This window comes from Cheilinus undulatus, linkage group 18, assembly GCF_018320785.1.
Source record: "Cheilinus undulatus linkage group 18, ASM1832078v1, whole genome shotgun sequence".
NCBI classification, from domain to species: domain Eukaryota; kingdom Metazoa; phylum Chordata; class Actinopteri; order Labriformes; family Labridae; genus Cheilinus; species Cheilinus undulatus.
In genome coordinates this window covers 13,311,141-13,333,672 of record NC_054882.1, presented here as the reverse complement: position 1 = coordinate 13,333,672, position 22,532 = coordinate 13,311,141, and the positions used below count along the sequence as shown (strand labels likewise).

The 22,532-nt window shown below is 38.6% G+C and overlaps 1 protein-coding gene across 1 annotated transcript; it reads right to left on the bottom strand.

Annotated features, from left to right (window-relative positions):
* Positions 1-665: 665 nt before the first annotated feature.
* On the bottom strand, positions 666-18,939 carry LOC121525827 (non-compact myelin associated protein). The gene is made up of 4 exons (XM_041811980.1): positions 18,652-18,939; positions 4,982-5,088; positions 4,499-4,583; positions 666-1,564 (listed from the first exon to the last, which is right to left on the bottom strand). The coding sequence occupies exons 2-4, from the start codon at positions 5,073-5,075 to the stop codon at positions 1,285-1,287; spliced, it is 459 nt and encodes a 152-aa protein (XP_041667914.1). The 5' UTR covers positions 5,076-5,088; positions 18,652-18,939; the 3' UTR covers positions 666-1,284.
* Positions 18,940-22,532: the final 3,593 nt, after the last annotated feature.

Below are 22,532 nucleotides of genomic sequence, written 5' to 3'. Positions count from 1 at the left end.
GATTTTATGACCGTAGCTTAATTTAGAAATATAAACGTTTCTTGTCTTTTTGAATGCGTCTTTGGGAGTTTACAGCATTGTAGGTCCAAAAAGCCCCAGTAGAGAGTGCAATAAATACGTTTTAAAATAATCGTATATCCCCAAACTGTAGTGGAAAACGGTGTGAAACATAAGGAAAATATGAGCAAATCGACCATAAAAGTATTTTAAATGCACTATTAAATGCACTTGTATTTAAAAGGTAGATACACAAGTAAAATACTCTAAAATAACCAATAAGCAAAGATCCAGAGAAACAGGAGGAACCTTCTCTAGATAAATTTAGTGTTTTTGAAAAGTCTAAACGTCAATCTGATATTTCATTGTTATTTCTTATACATTAGCATAAATGTTTCAAATTCTGTTTTAATTTGTTATGATGGTGTACTGAGTGTAGATTAATGAGAATAATAAATGTATTTTTTGACTGTAGCATCAGGCTGAAACATGAGATAAAAAGTGAAGGGGGTTCTAAATACTTTCTGAATGCACCTTTCACCTCAAATAAATCCAGTCCTAAATGGCATAAACTTTTGACAAAAATCCAGGCAGAATTATAAATATTACATTTTATTTTAATGTCATTACATTTGAAGAAACACAAGAATTTCAAATGAAGGGATCAACAAAAATAAAGTGCAAAATCCTCTGGCATCAGACCGAAAAGGACTCAGATCCTTTTGTTGGGTTGACACCAAGATGTCTTAAAATATATTTGTGGTGTTTTTCATTAGACAAGTTAGAAAAAATACACATTTATATACGAGACAAAAATATCTGAGATCAGGGGACAAAGACATCCTATCTAAGGGTAAACCACAATTAATAAGGTAAATGGTTATTAATCTACATTTACTCACAAATCTCTGTGGTTTTTCAGAAATGTACACAGTTAAAGGAAACATCAAGGCATTACAATCTCTACTACACATTTTCTTCATTGTTTTGGTAAAGACGGGACAAAAACATGACTGTGAACACTGACTCGAGCCAACAGTAATTAATCACAATAAATTCTCAGTTTTCTGTCTTGTGGAAATCCTTCATGTAGTCTGTCAATGGAACCATTTTGTTCATACTTTTATAAAACAAAAGGACGTCTGGTTTTCTGTGCAGTGGCTCAGTTGGTGGAGATTGACAGCAATGACACTGTCGATTGAGTTTCCACAGGATTCAGTCAGCACGCAGTACAGAGACATCACATCAGTCAGTGCCTGTTGTGAGACCAAACCCTCAGTCTCTCTGTTATGTGTTTCCTAATGACGGTACGTCATGTATGGTGACCGCGGTGGAGCCGCTGTTGGTGCTGAACTGCTCTATTTGGTTTTCCTCCAGGCTGCTTAGCTCTGCTCGGGGCAGCTGGAAGCCGTTCTCTGAGGAGGGGGTTAAGATGGGGATGTTGCCCGACACAGACTGGACTCCTATGGGGCTCAGAGGCATGCTGCTCTGCATGGTGGACTGGGACATTTTCTGACGAGGTTTGGAGCCACCGCTGGCTCCCAGGACCCTGGAGACATGAGTCCGCCTGGTGGTGAACAGACATGGTGTTATAAAAAGATCTCTCATGTCAGTCACATGCTGTTTGGCACAATAGAAGAAGGAGAAAAGAACTTCATCAACTCTCAAGGGGAAATTTAGTTTGTGTACTCTGTTGCTGAATATGCTAGACACTGTGTGTCACACTTGATAAGTGCCTTTACCAAAGAGAAGAAGAGAAATGCTAGAAGTGAAATGTGGATCATCTCAGTGATTGTAGTATAAAGACACCTGTGACTGATTGTCCAGTCACTGGTTACTTAGTATTCCTGGCTACCATTACACCATGAAGACAAAATAACGCTTAGAGAAAAGGTTATTGAAAAGTACAAGTCTTGGGATGGATACAAAAACATTTCAAAGGCTCTGAACATCCCCCAGAGTTCAGTTAAATCCATCATCAAGAAATTTAAGGAATATGGCATGTGTAAATCTGCCTAGATCAAGCCATCCTCACAAACTGAGTGACTGTGCAAGAAGGAGACTAGTGAGAGAGGCCACCAAGACACCTATGACTACACTGAAGGAGTTCCAAGCTTCAGCAGCTGACATGGGAGAGACTCCCATACAAAAACTGTTGGATGGGTTCTTCACCAGCCAAGGCTTTATGAGAGAGTGGCAAAGAGAAAGTCACTGTTGAAGAAAACTCAAATTAAATCTGGACTAGAGGTCACCAAAAGGCATGTGGGAGACTCCATGGTCATGTGGAAGAAAGGTCTTTGGTCTGATGAGACGAAAAATAGAGCTTTTTGACCATCAGACAAGACGCCAAACACTGCACATCACCACAAACACACCATCCCCACTGTGAAGCACAATGGTGGCAGCATCCTGCAGTGGGGATGCTTCTCAGCAGCCAGCCCTGGAAGGCTTGTAAAGACAGAGGGTAAAATAAACGCAGTGAAATATAGGAAAATTCTGGAGGACAACATTATTCAGTCTGACAGAGAACTATGGCTGGAGAGATGATTTACTGTAATTTTTTTGTAGGACAATGAGCCGAAGCATACAGAGAAAGTGACACAGAAATGGTTTAAAGACAACAAGGGGAATGTTTTGCAGTGGCTGAGTCAAAGCCCAGACCTCAATCCAATGGAGAATTTGGGACTGGACATAAAAAGGGCTGATCACCAGTGTTAATTTTGTCATCTAAAACTATGATTTAAAGGTTTTCATTGATAGCCTTGTTGTCAGTGAGAAAGACTAGACTAAAACTAGCCAAAAACAGATCTTTGATAACTAAAATGGACCAAACAACAAGTTTTGTTGCTGTCAAAATGACCAAGACTAGACTAAAATGTAATTTAGTGTTTTTGTTCATCATTCAAAATCCATGATATTTCTCCACCATGGATAAATCTGCAAAAATACAAGGCATCTGTAGGCTATCTGTTCTGCCTCTTAGCTGTAGAAAGCAGGGATCCCCGGATTAGCTGGGTGCAGAGAACACACTACCATGATTTGGTACCAGATTTAGCCAAGAGAATAAATGCTTGGACTAAAAGTAAAGACTGGAATGTGAGGACTTTTACTGACTAAAACTATAAAGGGTAGAAATGACTTAAAGGTCAAATATTATGTAAAATACACTTTTTCAGGCTTTTCTAACAAAAATATGTGCCCCTGGCCTGTCCACAACCCCCCCAAGAATCAGAAAAATCCATTCTGTTCCTCCCCTCTCTTTCTCCACCTTTCAGAAAATGTGTGCTGAAATAAGCCACCAGATTTTCCCCTCATGATGTCATATGGGGAGTTGGCATCACCCCCTGGCTTGGTTGGCCCTCCCCACTTGGAAGAAAGTTCTGCCCACCTCTCCTGATCCTCTTCTCAGCTGCCACCTGAGAGGAGGATCAGGAGAGCCACGTTCAATTAAGCCACATCCATTTCCTGAGAGGGGTGGAGTCATGGGCGGAGTCAGACAGCTGATTAACATTTAAAGCCGCAGACACAGAAACAGCTCGTTCTGAGCAGGGCTGAAACAGAGGGGGTTTTATAGACATGCAAGCATCCAATACTGGAGGGGTTTTTCAGCAAAAAAACTTCACAGGCATGTTTTGGGGACCTCTGAGACCAATATAAACTTGTCTTAAGGGGGGTAAAATATGTGACCTTTAAATGTGACTAAAACTAAAATGCATTCAATCTAAAGACTAAATTAAAAGCAGCTGTCAAAATTTATACTGCTGTTCACGCCTGATCCATGTACAACTTTGCAGAGCTTGAGCAGTTTAGCAAAGAAGAATGGAGTCAAAATTACAGAGTCCAGATATTTGAGCCTGATTGAGACCTATCCACACAGACTCAGTGCTGTGATTGCAGCCAAAGGTGACTCTACTAAATACTGACAAGAAGGGGGTGAATATTTATGCAGTCACTAATTCTACATTAAATATTTTTATTAAATTGACATTACTTTGTAGAAATCTGCTTTCACTTTTTTTTTTAATAAAATCAATGAAAGGGTAAAACATCCAAGGGGGTCAAAACTTTTTATAGGCACTGTATATGCAAATACTTGCAATAGAAATTCAAATTCACTATTTTATTTTACAGACAAATGTCTGATCATTGTTTTATATTGGGGAGTTTCCCCTCCTTCATCGTGAAACCCTAAAAGGAAGTAAATCTCATCTGGTGTACTATATATGTGTCCAGTCAGTTTGTAGGCTCTCTAAGCATACATATTATCTCTCTTTAAAGTGAGACATGCCAACAATCTAAACAACCTTTAGATAAAGTAGAAATGTGTGATTGTTGTTATTTGGATCAACCCCAGTCTGGGTCTGATAAAAAGGTTAAAGGCAGCAGCAGCTGTTGTCTTGTCCTTCCCGGAGTGGATAAGAATAGAACAATTGTTTTGTTTCCACAGCCCGTGACATTCACTCTGCAGGAATTGTTGTGTCACACAGGAATGTAACCCTACCTGTTGTATGTCTTCAGGATGATCAGTAGAATGGCAAGAATGATTATGATGCCGATGACGATGACAGCGATCATCGCCCCAGAACCTAAGGGATGGAGAGAGGAAGAATGAAGGATTAACACTCTCAAAGGTTGTTTTCAGTGACGTCTGCTCTCAGATTTGCATGTTCCTTTTTAATATTTTCTCCTTATTTCATGCTGGGAAACTTTTTGTGTATCCCCCTGTCAAAATCAGTTTATGGTAGCTTAGCAACAGCATCATCCACAGGCAAATAGTTACTACTAAATGCATGAGTGCCACTCCTGTACAAACCAGCCAGAATGACGCAATAGGTTTTTAGTAATGAGGCCTGATTTATCATCATAGCCTCATTAAGAGCACAGTGATTTCTGATGGTGACCACAACAAACAGCTGCCTCAGCTGGTTATGTTGACAGGCTTTCTAAAAGGAAAATAACACTAAAAAGACAAAGATTTCCTTACTCTGGATGAGTATTTGTTCTCTTGACTTTGTGACGATGGTTGTGTTTGTGGGTAGTGTAGTGTTGGTCACAGGTGAGACAGTGGAGGCTTGCATCTTCAGCAACAACCTGCATACACAAAACAAGAAAAGGCATCATGTTAAACTTACAAATGTATTAAAAATGCATGCAAAATGATTTTTTTTTGCACATTAAATTGTCCTTTTGATGCAACAGCAAAAATAGCCGCATCAGTAGAAACCACAGGAATGAGGAACGCCAGAACATCATGTATGAGGTATTAACAAAGACCAGCTTTACCACCATGGGGCTAATGTTCCTGCTGGAGTACAGCTATAATCAAAGTCTATTTTTTAATAGACAAATCATTCTGAACAATTCTTTGAAGAGAAATCAAACAGAGTGCACTTCACCAATCACTGTGCAATCACAAACTTCTCCTAAGTAGAAGCATGTGACAGAACAACTTTGTGTTCGCTCATCTTCAGCTGGCTTTTAGAACACAGCAGGTTCATACATCATCGTCATGTCTGCTAAAGCTGCGCACAAACCCTTGTGGTTTTTTAAAAGTCTGATGATGGACAGACCAAAGCTTAAAAGCATCAAAATGTTTGAACAGTTCCTGCATGGCTACATTTGACAAAAGTTCCCGTTTTTGAACATCAGCAAAAATTGGTCCCTGAGGGGCAATTTGGTTCGCAACAGAAGTCGACACGGGCTTTACAAAAAGACACAAAGAAAGAGCAAAAATGATTTCAAAAAAACACACAGCTGATCTAAAACTCAACTGCTGGTGAAAAATAATGACCTAAGCTTTCCTACCATAAGTAAACCTCCTCTCAGAGGACAAAAATCCCTAAAAAAACAGGATGTTGTGTAAAATGATGCAAAAAATCTAGAAATTTCAACATCGACTGTCCATTAAATCCATATTCAGAGAATATGGATTTAACACAAAGCATCTCTAATTTAACACATCTACTCTACCATGCAAAGCTACAGACATATATCAGTGACAGTCAACTGGCGGCCTGGAGGTCAAATCAGGCTCCCCAGAGCTCCTGACCTGGCCCCACAATAGGATTTAATTCAGAAAATGTGATGAGGAAAAAAAGATGTTTGGGGTTTTTTGGGAGTAATCTTTGAAATCAACCCCAAAATAATCCATATTGCAACAGTTTTATCAGGAATGACTTAATGCTTGAACTGTTTTTGAAAAAAACATTATTTTCTCTTTTTCAAGAAGCTCCACCTGTTAGCAATTATTAATAAATATGATGCATATTAAATACAAACTTATCAGTCAGGTCCTAATAAAATCTGCAGTTTTCTGAGTCAATTTTCCTTTTCAGCCTACCTGTTTCCTGCACGTTTTTCACCAATCAGGAAGCAGTATGGTAGCGTCAAGCCTAGTGACGGACAACATGGCAAAATAATAAGTGAAAAAGCGTGCCTTGGTCTGAAATAATGGCTGTCAATTTCCCCCATGCTAGAGAGGAAAAGGACTATCCTGATTGTTTTCAACAGAGTTTAAAAAACCAGTTTAAAAAACATTATATTAGTGCCCAAGGCATGAGTAACCTAAACATCTGTGATGACTGCATTGATACTGAGTGGTTTTGAATCCATCCAGAAGACAGCTTTTTCAAGGAAGTCCCTGCTTATTTCGACAAAAAAAATACCAAGCCACATTCTGCAACAGTCACAACAGCATGGCTTCACATTCAATGAGCATAAGTACTAGACAGGCAGGTGTTCTGATTCCCTCCCACAGATTAAGATCATACTTGTGAGCTTAATTAGTGACTCTAAGTTTTCCATAGTTGTGCATGTGAGCATCAATCTTTGTCTGTCTCTACATGTCAGCCCTGTGATTGACTTGTGACCAGTCCAGGATGTACCTTGCCCAGGTCTTGATCAGTAGCTTAAGCAATAGCCTCCTTGCTAACTTTACCTCCTTCTTGGGTGGTTCAAATATTCCCCAGAATAGTTTCTTCTTTTTGCTGGTCATGGCATGAATGCATTACCAGCCAAGAGGTTCGGTTCAGCTGGCCTGCCCACACTGTTAACACTTCCAGACAAAATAAAAAGCTCCTAATATTTGAAGAAAGGTTCCCCATGCCAATGGGGCCAAGAGAGCTCTGGCCTTTCATCTAGGATTGGCTCTTGCCCCCTTCCTCCCTAAATAGGTCTAAATGATGCATAACAGTGGAAATGCACATTTTAAGATGCACCTTAGTAGCTGTTGTTGTTAGAGACATTTAATCATGTAACAATAGGGCGTATTCTCATGTGTCATATCATTCCAGGCAGCCTATCAGGGAATCTTTATTATATCTGATCCTTCCTCACATGCTGTAATCTTGATCTAACCTTATGTGCTACTATTGTCACGTGTCATGCAGAGATTATTTTGGAGGATCCCTGATACTGTTCAGGAAACAGTCCTCACAGTGCTGTAGGTCAGGGCTGTCCCTGTAAGAGATACTTCCACTGAGTCAGAAATAATCAGCATTTGCATGCTCACAGATAGAACTGCATGCAAACTTCCCATAAAACAATTACACCTGTGGAATACCTGTATGACGTTTTATTGCAGCACGTCTTTGTTCTATAAATGTCACTTGTACTTCTGTTTCCACATCACTCATCGCAGATGTAGCCCACTAAAGTCGTCATGCTTTTCAAATAAATCAGTAGGTAGACAGAGAAGGTCAGTGAGTCATCCATGCTGACTCAGGTGTTTGATCATTAATGTGAGGGCTTCCTAAGCTATAACTATGATGGTTTCTAATTATATCACCTGTGTTCTCCCCAGCAGGGTTTGATGAGGCAGTGTAGATGTGAAATCAGCCTCAATGACAAATCCTTCTGTCATACAGTGTTTAATGCATTATTATTTCTCCTGACAGGCTTTACATTATATCATAAATGAAAAAAGCTTCTGATTTAAGTGAAAAAGACCATAAAGACTCTCTGCACTGAGTTATCGTCACAGTTAAGAGAGGAGCTAGATTGACGTTGCCGTGCGTCTACAGGGAGTAAAGCACAGCATCACAGAACAGGTGCTTCAAGCGGACAAAATTTGCATCAGCTATAAAAAGCAGGCACAAGGAAACGCAGTTCGTATGAACTCAAACACACCTCACTGTCTCTCTTTCTCGATTTATCACAGCTCCACAAGAATGTATGCAAAGCTTTTACTTTCATGGCTCCACTGTCTGCATGTGAAGATAAAGATGATGTTAATGAGAAGTGCTAACAGATGTTAGACTGCTGTCGCTTTAAAACTGGTAACTGATGAAAACATAGGGCTAACATTCAAAGAGAGGGGGGCTACAGTACAAAATAGGAAACAGGATAAAGGATTATAAATGTAAATGTTACATGTTAGGAATAGTTATTAGGATTTCCCCACAAAACAAAACACCTGTTATTTTACTCGAAACGGTTAAAAGTAGATGACTGCATGAAAACACATAAACCCATGAAAGAAACCCAAGCTATCTCCAAAACTACTTCATTCTATTAATACTTAAAGTGGCATCTCAGAGTGGGCTATGCTTGGCTACGCATGTGGAACAGAAGTGCAGTGGTCAAACTGAACTGCCCCACAGTTCAGTTTGCAAGACAGTCTGGCTGCAGACTGCTCGTTTTTGATTCTCATAGATTGTTCATCTGTATATCTCAGAAGGGAAATACAAGATAAAAATTTTCACATAAAATTTCATTAAACTTCTGTTTAGGGTCAAGGTGATGGTTGAAATTTCACAAGTTAAAAGTAAGGATTCCAAACGTTAATAATGCTGACTAAAAAGTTTACTAACTGAAAAAAAGTTTGTACTCCATGGAAATATTCTAACGTAGCCGTCGTAGCTTCGATAAATGCATAAGCTACAGAGCTAATGTGGCAAAAGCAAAGCTCACAAAGCAGCTATAAGGTGTGATTTGCAGAGCTAACATCGCTAAAGCTTACTTAGCCATAGATAATGGTGCTACATAGTAATGTAGCTACATAGCTAATGTAGCTATGTACCTGACATAGTTGCAGCTAAGCACACAAAGCAACTACTTAAGGTACCTATTTATAGCCAAGTTAGCTTTAACAATGTTTGCTTAAGCTTATAATACTTAAGCTAACTTAGCCAGAAATAATTGTGCCATCTAGTTATGTAGCTATAAAGCTAACATAGTTGAAGCTAAGCACACAAAGTAGCCACATAACACTAGCTAATGTTGCTAAAGCTTACTTTGCTATAGAAAATGGTGCGACGTAGCTAATGTAGCTACATAGCTGAAGCTAAGCACACAAAGCAGCTAAAATAGGTTCATATCTATGTTAATGTCATAGACAAGTTAGCTTTAGCTATGTTTGCAAAAGCTGACTCAGCTACATAGATAATGTCGTTATGTAGCTAACATAGCTGGAACTATGCTCACAAAGTGGCTATGAAGACAAACGTAAGTACGTTCTCTATGTAGCTAGGTTAGCTTTAGCTGTGTTAGCTCAAGTTCATATTGCTAAATTTAATTTAGCTACACTGGCTTACACAGCTATGTTAATTATGTAGCTACTGTAGTAATGTAGATATTTTGGTAGCTTTTGTTAAAGCTGCCCAGAGCCCTGACCTCAACCCCATCCTGCACCTTTGGGATGAACTGGAACGGAAATTGTGAGCCAGGCTTTCTGATCCAACATCAGTGTCTGACCTCATAAATGCTCTACATAGGCAAGGCATTCTGGGAGATTTGCCCATAACACTTGGTTTGGGGTGTGCTGGAAAACCTCTGTTTGAAGGGCCATATACTCTGAGAGCTTTACCTTACCCCTCCATTCCCACAAAAATTAGGACACCTTATCAGTAACACATGAACATTAAAATTATAGAGTGGTAGGGCAAGAAAGGGACTGAGCCATAATCTTCCAACATCAGCTGCTCACTGCATTAAACACCATGTTACCAAAGCATTAGTGTTACCAAGCAAATAAGCAGTTATCCACTTATCAGAAGCTGTCATTTCTGCAAACAGCAACATGAAATATGCCACCGTTAATCTCTGGGTTTACTAGTTAGTAAACACAGAGACAGTAGGTTGTGCAATGTTTGCAGAAGAGCAGGAATCTGGATATAACACGTACAGCACACACCAGTATCGATATCTAGCTTAGAATGTCAGACTCTAATAAAGCTCTGATTTAAATTTTCAGGGTCAGAGTGAAAGTTAGTGGAATATTTTCAACTTAACCTGACCCTGTTGCAGCAGCATGTTGTGAAATTTATCTGCGAGGGCTGATGACAGCTGGGTCACCCAGGTGATGACTGTCACATGGACAGTATAGTGTTGTAAATGGTTTCACAATGCCTCCAGGATACGCACAGCTGGTTGGTGAAATGTAAACTTCACACTCCATTTATGTTTAAGTAAATGCACACACGCATCTGTATTTACTTTTTACAGCACAAAAAAAAATCTTTCCAGTGGAGTTGTGTCGTGAAGTTGTGTACACGACAGCCTTGGCATTCATATAGGACCATGTTTGACTGGCAGTGTTACCGTGGAAGCCAAAAGATCGCTTGTTTTCCTCCTCGTTCTCTATATGGAAATGCTAATATTAGCTTACATAATTTCTTCGTGTTTAAATGCCATTCAAAGGAACAAGATTGCACTGGTGACACTCTACATTAACACTTGAAATTTGTCAATCAGTAACCGAAAAAGAAATAGGCTGAAGCCAGTGGTTTACAGGACCTATAAACTACCAAACACTGCACATCACCACAAACACACCATCCCCACTGTGAGGCACGGCAGCAGCATCATGCTGTAGGGATGCTTCTCAGCAGCCATCCCTGGAAGGCTTGTAAAGGTAGAAGGTAAAATGAATGCTGCCAAATAAAAAAAAGTCCTTGAGGACAATCTTAAATCTCGAAGCCATGGGCGTAGCACGGGGGGGGCCCACAGTACCGAGGGGCCCTTGAGAAGCCTGCAATGGAAAGTGTGTTTTTATTAATTTTTTATTAGTAATTAGTGTCATTATTTAATCAAAAGCGACCAAATGAATTGATCAACAGACTGAAATTTGTATCAAATAGAGTAAAATCAAATAGAGTAAAATAAAATACTGGAGGGTCCCTGCTCCTCCCTTAAAATAATTCCAAATGGCATAGTCCAGCGCTGTGGAATAACACAAGTAAATTTAATTTAATCACAGAGAAAAATATTGCTCGTAAATGGGGAAATAATGGTTCAAAAATACATATAAATGGATAGATATTTGTAATATGAACTAACATTTGTTGCTTGCCCAGCCAGTTTGGGGGGCCCTGAGAAATTTTCTGGGGGACCAAAATCCCTAGCTACACCCCTGGTCGAAGCGTACAGAGAAAGCTACACAAAAATGGTTTAAAGACAAAAAGGGGAATGTTCTGAAGTGGTCAGAGCCCAGACCTCAATCCAATAGAGAATTTGTGTCTGGACTTGAAAAGGGCTGTTCACACCTGGTCCCTGTGCAACCTGACAGAGCTTGAGCAGTTAAACAAAGAAGGATGGATTCAATACTGACTTGAAGGGGTGAATATTTATGCATTCACTTATTTTACATTATGTTTTTTTATTTAATTGACTTTACTTTGTAGAAAACAGTTCTTACTTGACATTAATGATGAGTTTTTTGTAATTGTAAAGTCAAAAAAGGCTTATTATATTGACCATGACTGATTCATACAATCAGTTAAAGGATAAAACATCCAAGGGGCTCAAAACTTTTTATAGGCACTGTAATCAAACACAACAAGAGGATATAGATTAACATGTAAAGGCTTCTAATCTGGTTGATTGCAGACCCAAAAGATATTGCTTTTCAATAATGAAAGTTTGTACAGTATGAAATGGGAGATTATGCTTAAATCAAGTGCTAAAAAATGTGAATTTCCATAGTTAAACTGGCTTAAATCTCTAAATTGCAGCAAAACAGAATTCCCAGTGTTCGATAGACTTGAGTTTTTTTTGCTCAGGGATGCGGTGAATATCATTTCTGCTTTATGTAATAATTTCTGTGTATCTTATATGTTTTTAAATTTAGCATATTATCTGTTCTAGTGATGTATAAATGAACAGCTGTCTAAGGGAGAACATTTTGCCCTTAAAACATATTCTAAAATCCCCTGAAAACCAGACACTAAAGCCAGTTTGAATTTAAGATCAAATACATCTGACCTCAAAATCATCTCAGGTTTTATGCTCCATTGTGCCAGAAAGGCTTCACCAGTATCTCTGAACTATGCTGGGCACAGCAGCACAGTTCTACATGATGTGTACCAGCTTTTGTCTGGAGGAGGTGAGGCTGAAACTGAAGAACGTAAGAGATTTTCTTTCCTGTCCCAGCGGGAAAGGTTGTTTTTACAGATAAACTAGGTCATCAAAAGCTCCACTGCTCAACATTAAACTAGTAGAACAAACTCTGATAATAAAAAGACAAAAAGTGTTTAAAGTTAAAGTCTTGTTTAGAGGACAAGCGGCCTCTAATTGGTATGTTTGGAGTTTCGTACGCTACTCCAGACACATGTTGTTTCACTAGTAGGACGGATGTTTCAGCTCTCAAGGAGCCAGGTGTGTCAAAGTAGGTGGGTTAAGCATCCGACTAAATACAGGCTACATTTAAGTGTAGGTCTGGTGGGTCACTTTAGGACTGGAAGAAGCTTCAGCCTAGGATTGAAACAAACCTCCCACTCCTATAAGCAGCAGCCCCGCATACTGATAACCAACCTAGCAGCTCATAATCTCAGCCTGATTTCCGGCAACACAAAAGTCTTGTGCTCAGCTAAAGGACCACATACCATAAATGCCCTCAGCAGGGAGCTCTGCCAAAAGTGTAGTTACACATAAATGTGGGCTAATAATTTATATAAGGGTTTACTGTTATCACAGAACTTTTCAATTGGCATTTTTTTAAAGATTCATTTTGGGCATTTTGTGCCTTTATTTGATAGAGGAGGACAGTGGATAGAGTCGGGAACAGGGACAAGAGCTGGGGAGAGACATGGCTGGATTTGAACCCTGGCCATCCACGTGTGTAGGGCGCCCCTAAACCACTAGGCCACCTGTGCCCCCTCAATTGGCATTTAATTTTAAAAAAGACACGTTATATAGTATTGGTGACTAAGCAGAAATTTGGGAATAATAAAGTTACCTGAGCTTGCAAGTTAAGAGCAGAAGATTAGAATACCTGTTTGGATACAGACCTGCTTAGGCTGATCAATGATTTAACATGAAATTAAGCATAGAAAAAGGAGTTTGTTATGGATTTAAAAGGAAATAAGGGGACAGTGAAAATGTAAATGTTCGATAACATCACTGAGGCTGCAGGGAGACAATGACATGGCATAAATAAAGCGTGCTGAAAGGGACAATACTCATGCAATCATGATATAAAAAATTAGTGCATTAATTATCACGAAAATTAGTTTAATTTATCAAAATTAATGTTAGAAATCTTTTGAGCCCTAAAGCGGACCAAAAATTGTTCTTGATGTAAGATTAAAAAAAAAATCCATTTGAACATTTGAGCTTGAAACTCTTCAAAATAAAAGTCTAAACTAAGATGTTCCTGATCTGACCTCTGACCTTCCTCTGTTTAAAACAGTATCAAAGGAATCTCAAGTTCACGTCATCCTGATATAAAAGACGGAGACTTTAATGTTTTCAGACTCAGGAATGTCTAACTGCATCTAATCAGAGCTCTTTGTTTTGACGTCAGTATCTACTTCCTCATCGACCTATCTCCTCCTCGCTGTAATAACAGTTTGCTTGTTGTTCCACAATCTGCAGCCTCTCGCTCACACTGCAGATTCAATATCCTTTCTTCCCCCTTGGTAAACAAATCATTTATTGGTCTCGCAACACAGAACAGGAACAATTTAGATTCCTCCTTTTTTTTTTTTTTTTACACCAGGGGAAAAACCAGACAGTGCTGTCGGCTGGCTCGACCTTTTCCCCTCTGCACGTGTTCCTCCTCACATTTAGTGTGATTAAACACTCTCCCTGGGTAATATGGTCATAGACATTCAAAGTCTGACCTTCATTAATCTGGGAGTCAATATTTAAGCAGGTGATTTAAAGCAGGTTAATATGACTCAGGGGGGGAGGAGGTGTGCTGTCCCAACAGAGAGGTCATCTGTGTCATGTTAGATGTAAATTTATCATTTGTTATCCAGATGTCGGACTAAAGAGGGATCTAACTCTGACTTTTATCGACCTCCATCAGCCACAGGGGGATTTACAGCAGCAGTGATAGCTCAGTGACGCAGCGGATGCTGACGTATATGACAATTTGAATAATTGCCAATTAAAAAAGGTGTGTGGTACTTATATATCACAGCTGTGTTTAAGCAGAGTGAGAGTTTTGATCGTGAGAATCTTTCCCATTATTACAAATATTTTATTATGGAGGAAGAACTGGCCTTAATGTCCATGAAATCACTAAACAATTCATTAATGCATGTTATCACTGAATCAGAAACCAAGATAGATGGATAGATATTTTAAAATACAGAAATGTACAAAATTTTGAAGGAAATTTGGAGGGGGTGCTAGAAGACTATAGAGGAGGTGCAGAAACGTAAACCAGAGGAGGAGGAAATGCAATTTAAAGTTACATTGTTTTCCTGGACAGTCCTAATGATGCTCGTTGGGCACAGTGTGTAATTGGCAATGGTGCTAGCTAATGACAGCAGGGGCTGTGCAAACTCCAGTGTCATATTGAGATTAAGCATTTACATTTGGTGAGCAAGCATCAGGAGTTTTTGACAGGAAGTTAATGTAATTGCAGAAACAGCTTAAGGCAACGGAGACAATTACCGCGGTAAATACATGAGTGCAGATTTTCAATCTGATAGTGGCCAAAAGCAAGTACCAGACGAGGCTGACGGTGGATTATTATTCCCACAAAATCATAATAATAATAATAAAAATGATAGTAATAAAAATAATAATAAGGCAATACTGGTAGTAAGTTTGTTACCAAAACCAATAAACTAACTGGCTCAGAAAGTTGGATGTTAAAAATGTCAAAGATGTTAAGAGTTGTTTCAAATGTTTGTTTTTATTTTAACCCCTTTTCATGGTGGTTGGTTGGAGATTATTTCAAAGAAGGCTTACTCTCCCACTCTGGAATCTCATGTTTCAGGGTAATAGAAAGAGCCTGATATTATTATTTTCTTGGGGCCTCCACCCAACTAAAACTGCCCTGGACTCAATGTAAATATTTGCTGGAGAAAGTAATAAATCGCTCTTGATCTCTGTGATGTCTGGGCTGGTTTCAGAAATTAAGGATAACTTTAAATAAATAATCAGTTTTGCTTATGATGGCCTTCTTTACACTTGTGGCTGATAAGGAATTTTTTCCATTAAACTTCTCACAAGAGCTTTAAAAAAGTAAAGAACTGATATGAAGGAAAAGCTTATTCTTTACAGAGGATTTCATAATGAAAAAGTCTTACAAATAGATACTGACAGATGTCCAACAAAAACAGTAATGCTTTACAGTTTGTCTGTATGTATGAGACATGTTTGAGCTTCTCAGTGTTGTCATGTCATTGTGAACACAGAGCTGAAAACAACACATCCATACACCCTTTTTTAGGAAGCCATTATTTCACGCTATTTACAAACTATTTGCTTTTGATAAATCTATATAGTATCATGAAACCTGCCTAAAACTTCTGGGTGTGATCTTTTTATCAGGTCCTTCCATGATTAATATAATCCAGTAATCACTTAAAGGTGCAACCTTAGATGACTAACACCAACATCTTATTAGTCAAAGTAGTCATGCAGTAGAACTGGGTTAATGTTAAAATCACTCTTCTCATTCTTGCTTGGTAATTGATCTTCTCATCTCTAGATATTATCTGATCAGGTTTTAAATGTGTGGTATTGTTTTTGAAGCTTTATCATGGAACATACCAACCATGATAACTATAGTAGATGAAAACAGACGTTTCTTATCTGTAGGGCCTATTTGAAAACGATTGTTTTTATTTACACAGAAGCCCCAAGAGAAAAAATACTATTTTTATTCCTTTCTCCTGTGACATTGAGTAAATTCTATATGTTCTTACAAAATTATGACTTATTCATCACATTATCTCTGGATAGCAAGGCTTGTTTTGTTGCTATTATTTCATTCCTTTTCATGAGATCTTGAGGAGATAACATATCTCGAGAAAACAACCAAGATAACAGGATAAATAAGGTCATATTTATACTGGTTGTTGACTAGAAATGCTGTAGTACATATGCGTGTGTGACTTTTGAATGAAACCTAACACATGTACTACTTTCTTTCATAGAGCGATATGGCACACAAGTGGTATTGTGGATGGATGAAGAGAGTTGAAGTCATGACAACGTTAACTGTGAGTAAACATCACAAACAGAACCCAGGGGGCGGCCATTGTTGTTGTAGTTGTTGTATTCTCCATTTGCAGGCATCCAAAATGCCAGTGTCATGTAAATGGACCGCTAAAACAGAACCAAAGGTCACTGGGCCTCTTTCACAAAACATTCTCAATCACCAGAGTGCTCTTATCCGTGATTATTAATTAATTTATTATATTTCATTATGATAAGAAAAAAATGAGCAGTCTTCTGAGAGCTGATATGATAGGATAAATAGACAGATTTTGCACTTATCTGCATTTTTAAATGCTAAAATTAGGTAAGACACAATAACTTCTTATATTTATACCATTGCTGTCAAAATTTTCGATAAATTTCAAAGAAATAACCACAGTGATGAACAATACAATCACTGCTCTGCATTTTAAAATTTATGGATATAATATATATTTTACAGATTAGCATTTGGATATAAACTTAGCATGTTTGTGGGAATTTTATCATTAAACACTTATTTAAAACAATAGAAAACCTTCTTTTACACACAAATATTGAAATATGTTGCCCTCAATTGACAACATCAGCTTTTTTCACAATAAATGAAGATTTCAATCTATCTGGTTACAGCAACATTAGAATAAGTGGTATCATCCAAGTTATGTGTTTGTAGTGTTCAATATCCAAAACTGGTGCCCAATAATTTATTAAATCGTCCTTTTCTGGTGCCATTTAGAACAGCGCTGCATCCATTAAATATCTATACACTTTTCTTCCCAGTCCTGTGCACCTTCTGTGTTTGCAGCCCTGCAGTCTCATGCCCTTATATGGGCATAAAAGGGGCATTTGCTATACTAATATGGAAAAAAAATGCACAAGCTTTCAGCTTACAAAAACATGGCATTCAGCAGTTTTAGAACATATAAATCTGTAAGTTTCTCTTCAAATCTCTTTCTCTTCTTAAGAAAAAACTTAATAAAAGTCCTAAGAAGATATTGGTAACTGAGGCCCAATGTCATCTTTTTTTGGATTATTTAGAGCATCTCTACATCCATTTTAGCACTGTCTTAGTATTTCTAATACTTGGAGTCTAGTGTGTGATTGTTTTAAGGTTTGTTTCAGTTTGGATATTACTGACATCTTGCTACTTCTCTTCCCACCCCTGTGTGCCTTCTGTGTTTGCAGCCCTGCAGTCTCATGCCCTTATATGGGCATAAAAGTGGCAAATTAGGAAAAACATGCACAAGCTTTCAGCTTACAATCACATGGCATTCATCAATTAAAAAACACAGGTTTGAGCAACTGAGCAGTTTTAGAACTCATTAATCTGATGTAAATTTTTCTTTAAATATTTAAGAACAAATTTGAGAAAAATCTTAAGGAATGTGTTTTTATTGGTGGTGAATTGGGTCCAAGCTCAAGTAAAGCTCTTAAGAAAACTATCAAACTCACCTAAAAAGAAAAGAGTGCACTTAAAAGAATTCATCTCCCTCCTACTTTTCATGTTAAAAACATAGTGGTTATATTTATGAACACATGAGGATCAGCATGCTATTGTTTGGATTTTGCATCATTGTGCACCTTCACATCCTCCTGCTGTTGATGCTCTTCCTGAGGTTAAATTCATTAGTCATGCAGTAACACCTATAGGTCATTGGCACCTTAAATGAACAGGTTACTGTCCCAGTGGCATTATAAGGTGATTTAATCTCTTAATGAGCTGCTCAATTAAACTCCTCATTAATACAGTAGGTGCAGCTGGAATGCAGAAAGTGATTAAATTTTTTTCGATTGACTGTAATCCGATTTCATAAGAGGAGATGAGAAGCTGCTTTTCTTTCTTGTTCAAATATTAAAAGTCCATTATGACATAATTATACAGACACTGATTCTTGCATTATATGAGAACAAATAGCTGTGAACTAGGGCAGCCACTCCAAACAAACAGCAGTCATATTTCCCTACAGCGCAGAGGTGAGTGATGAGATGATAAATGGGGCTGTTCCATCACACAGACATTTATCACACGGAGATATATCGAGCTGATAGCAGTGGGAGCTGAAACTAAATCTTTCTAAACACAGAGGATCTCAGAATCTGAGAGCTCTGAGGAATGTGAGCTATTCCCTTTCACTTGAGACTCACCTGCTGTCCCGCCATGTTGTCTGGGAGAACCCCGGCTCTAACGCGCCATACACAGACTCACAGAGTTTCAATCATGACAGGGAAAGTTAAGCTGAAGGAGTGAAAAGCAGTGATTTGTTCTTGACTTACCTAACTGTCTCCTCTTTGATTTCAGCCCAAGCCTTTGCCAGATGGGAGCCTGAGCAGCCCAGAGCCCCCTCACTCAGCTATCTGAGGGGGGCATAGTCCACAGGTGGAGGGGCCGACGGTCACAGGAGCTCTCAGGAAAGGAACCACAGATGAGCAGTGAGTGTTTGAGCTGCTCTTAGAGAGGAATTTAAGTCCAAAGCTGATCTTAAGTGGCAGTCCCACTGGTCCAAACAGATGGGATGGGCTCAAACACAGGAGATACTTGTCTGTGTGTGATTTCTGTGGGAATCACTGTGTTTATGTGAAGGGGAGGAGAAGAGTGAGGAGGAGGAGGAGGCTTGCTCACTTGTTACTCCTCACTGAGAGTAATAATGTCAGGCAGCTGGTTTTTCAGGTCCTTCCGCCCGGCCCTTAGGCGTGGACGATGATCAAAAAGTGAGGCGCCTCTCCAGAGCTGTCTGCTCTGCTCACCATGACTACATCCTCAGAATCCAACCTGCTGTGTCTCACAGGATGTCTGATTAGACTGCAGAGGGAAAGGATTTTATTAAAGAGGATGAAAACAGTGAAAGCCATGGTGTAAAAGCTCCTATTTTCCTCTTCATATAATGTATAACAACCCAAATATTCTCCTAATTTGCTTTTCTTTATAAAGAATAAAAAGACTCACTGTGTCTGCAAGCTTTGCAAACAAATCATGTGCTACCAAAGCCCCCACTTATCTCTTCATCTTTTCAGGGAAGTGTTTTATGTATCTAGTTGAAAATTAACTTTGTATTAATGTGATAACTGTCCAAAGGGTACAGGGTGTGTTTGCAGAAAACAGACTGCATGCAGCTGCCTTTTCTTTCCTTTTCTTCTCAGAGGACAATGAACCCCTTTCAAAAGCTTGGCAACATTTGTGTGAAAGTTGTGCACTGAATAGAGAAATGTTTTCACGGGCAAAAACATGCCAATAAACGGCCCCACTATCAGCCCCACTCTCACCGCAGCAGGAAAGCAAACAAGTCATGTAACCTCCGGGGGGCGAGGAGGTGCTCCACCACTACAAAACAGAGAGTGTAACTAAACCTCAGCTGCGTGCACGCCGCTGCTGTGGCCTCGTTCAGAAGTTGTGGAGGGTTGTTACATAAGTCAGAGAGCCAGGGTCGAGTTACAGAGGAGAATCTTTCAAAATGGCATCACAGTATTATGTTGTTTTCTGGTGGCTACAAAGGATGTAAACACTCTGTGTGCAGCATTTCTTTAATTCTACTGAAGGTGGATCAGCACTATTTTCTTCACCTGAATTTAAAATGTGAATCATGTTTCCCGGGGTTGTTTTGCTTGTGCAGTAGCATCATAAAGTTCTAATCTTTCCACTGATTATGCTGTATGTTGATCTTGTGCAATAAGAGTTATGCGCCCTATTTACTTTATTGTTTTTATTTATTTATTTAAATGACTGTGGAAGCAGCTGAATGTGTGCAGCACTTGCAGTCCAAGTTACATTTCCCAGAGGGGATGATAGCAAATATCATATTGCATTGTACTACATCATGCATCATCATATTTCATTCCATCATATATTGTATTGCATCCTATTCAGTGTTGGGTGTAACTTAATAGTCACATTACTCTTACTGTAAAATAATAATTACTGCAAATCCTCCAACTACTGGTGCTGAATGCACGCTCATGTTGCACTCACAAATACTACTGAATGACATGTTAACTTGAGTCCATGAAGGAATGAGAGGGAAACAGCAAAGCAGCTCAAATAAGTCCATCTTAAGATTTAAAGAGGTATGAACACAGCTTTTGATTTATTTTAAATAGGGACAAAAATGTGACATCATATCTTTCCAAACACCTGCATAAGCAGCAACACAAAGCTAGAAGCTAGAGACACCCAGAGCCTGAGTGAGGCGAGAGATAACCTAATGAGGTTAAAACAAACCAAGCAGTCAAAGCTTGATTTTTTAGCATCACTAACAGGTAACTACAAAAGCTGAGATAAATAGACTTTTGGCAGCAGATATTGTGGAGGAGATGTGTCCTTGTTTCGGACGTATTTCTCTGTGAGGTGTTGTTTTGGCCTGATTTTTACAACTTTGCTGTCACATTTTTCGTTTCGAAGACAGGAGAGATCTTGCGTCTGTCCTCCTCATTATAAGGATTTGTGCTAGTTGTAGTGTTCTGTAGAATTTTCAGGAGGCAGTGACTGTCTGTAGTTGACTTTATCAACAGGACTTGACCATAACACATGACAGGCGGACTCTAACTTCTCGTATAGCCTAATACACTAAGTCTTATCTATTAACATCAGTTCTTGTGTTGATGTCACTCAAGTATCTTTATACCTTTTACTGCGTGAAATAGAGCCATTATATTATTATACACCAATGTGGGAATATGTACGCATTAGCATTGTATTTTTCATTAACAGTTAAGTCATAGAAAATCTCAGGTGACAAGGAGTAATGCAAACCTAATGTTACTAGTAGAGTAACTAGTAACTTTCATTTGTGAGTAACTAAGGATGTAACTCATTAAAATAAGATAAAATATTCCTTTATTAATCCCACAAGGGGAAACTCCAGCTTTACAGGAGCAAGAGTGGTGTAAACAAAGCACGCAAGAGAGAAAAAAGAGCATTTAATTAGTACAATGAATAAATACAAAATAGTTAAAATAGATAAATTGAAAGTAACTAAAAGTAACCCCAGTGCTGATCGTATCATATTATATCTCATTGCATTACATCATATCGTATCCTATCATATTGTATCATATATAAAATTACAATATATCATATTATGTAAGATTTTGTCATATGTTATGGTATTGTAGTGTATCCTGTCACACTGTATCATATCATTTTACATCCTATCCTATAACATTGTACAGTGTCCTAACATATCTAATAGTATCGTATATCTGCTGCTCAGTAATGCCCTTCTTATATATAATTTAATCTTTATGATTTCATTCACTTTAGTGCCTTATTTCTTTAAATACTGCACACTTTTTGAAGCTGTGGCGTTTTATTCTTTAATGTGTTGTCAGCAGTTAAGCATTCATCCCAATGTGATAAAAATCCATAATTAGTGTGTTAATCATTTTAATGACATGCTTTATTGTCCCTTTTAGTTTGTTAAAGGTCACATATTTTACCCTCTGAAGACGAGTTGGTCTCATAGGTCCCCAAAACATGTCTGTGAAGTTTGTTGCTGAGAAAACACTCCAGTATTGGATTTTTGCATGTCTAAAAAACCCCTCTGTTTCAACCCTGCTCAGAACTGTTTCTGTGTCTGTGGCTTTAAATGTTAGTGAGCTGTATGACTCCACCCTTGATCTCGCCCCTCTCAGGAAATGGATGTGGCTTAATGGATGAGGCTTTCCTGATCCTCCTCTTCCAGCTGAGAAGAGGATCAGGAGAGGAGGGCGGAACTTTCTTCTAAGAAGGGAAGGCCAACCGAACCTGGGGGCGGTGCTAACTCCCCACATGACATCATGAGGGGAAAATCTAAGAACAGCTTGTTTTAGCACACATTTTCTGAAAGGTGGAGATGGGGGGGTGAATTTTTTCTTTCTGCAGCCAGAGTGATGTAGAATAAGTCCACCACTGCTCCTTAATGTCACCCTTAAAACTCAGCTCAGAGGACAAGTCAGAAATCTGTATCTTGTAGTTTAAACATGAATTTTTTTACTGTTTCCTTTTTTTTCAATCCATAACAAGTTCCTTTTTTCTGTGGCAAACTAATGATGTAATCTACCTTAAGCTCTTTATTTTCCTTCAAAATAAAATTTTATCCAAAGAGGAAGGCAAGTAACCTGAATTTAAGATGAAACCAAATCAGTTTAAAATGCTAAATAGTGGAATAAAAATGCAGTTAATT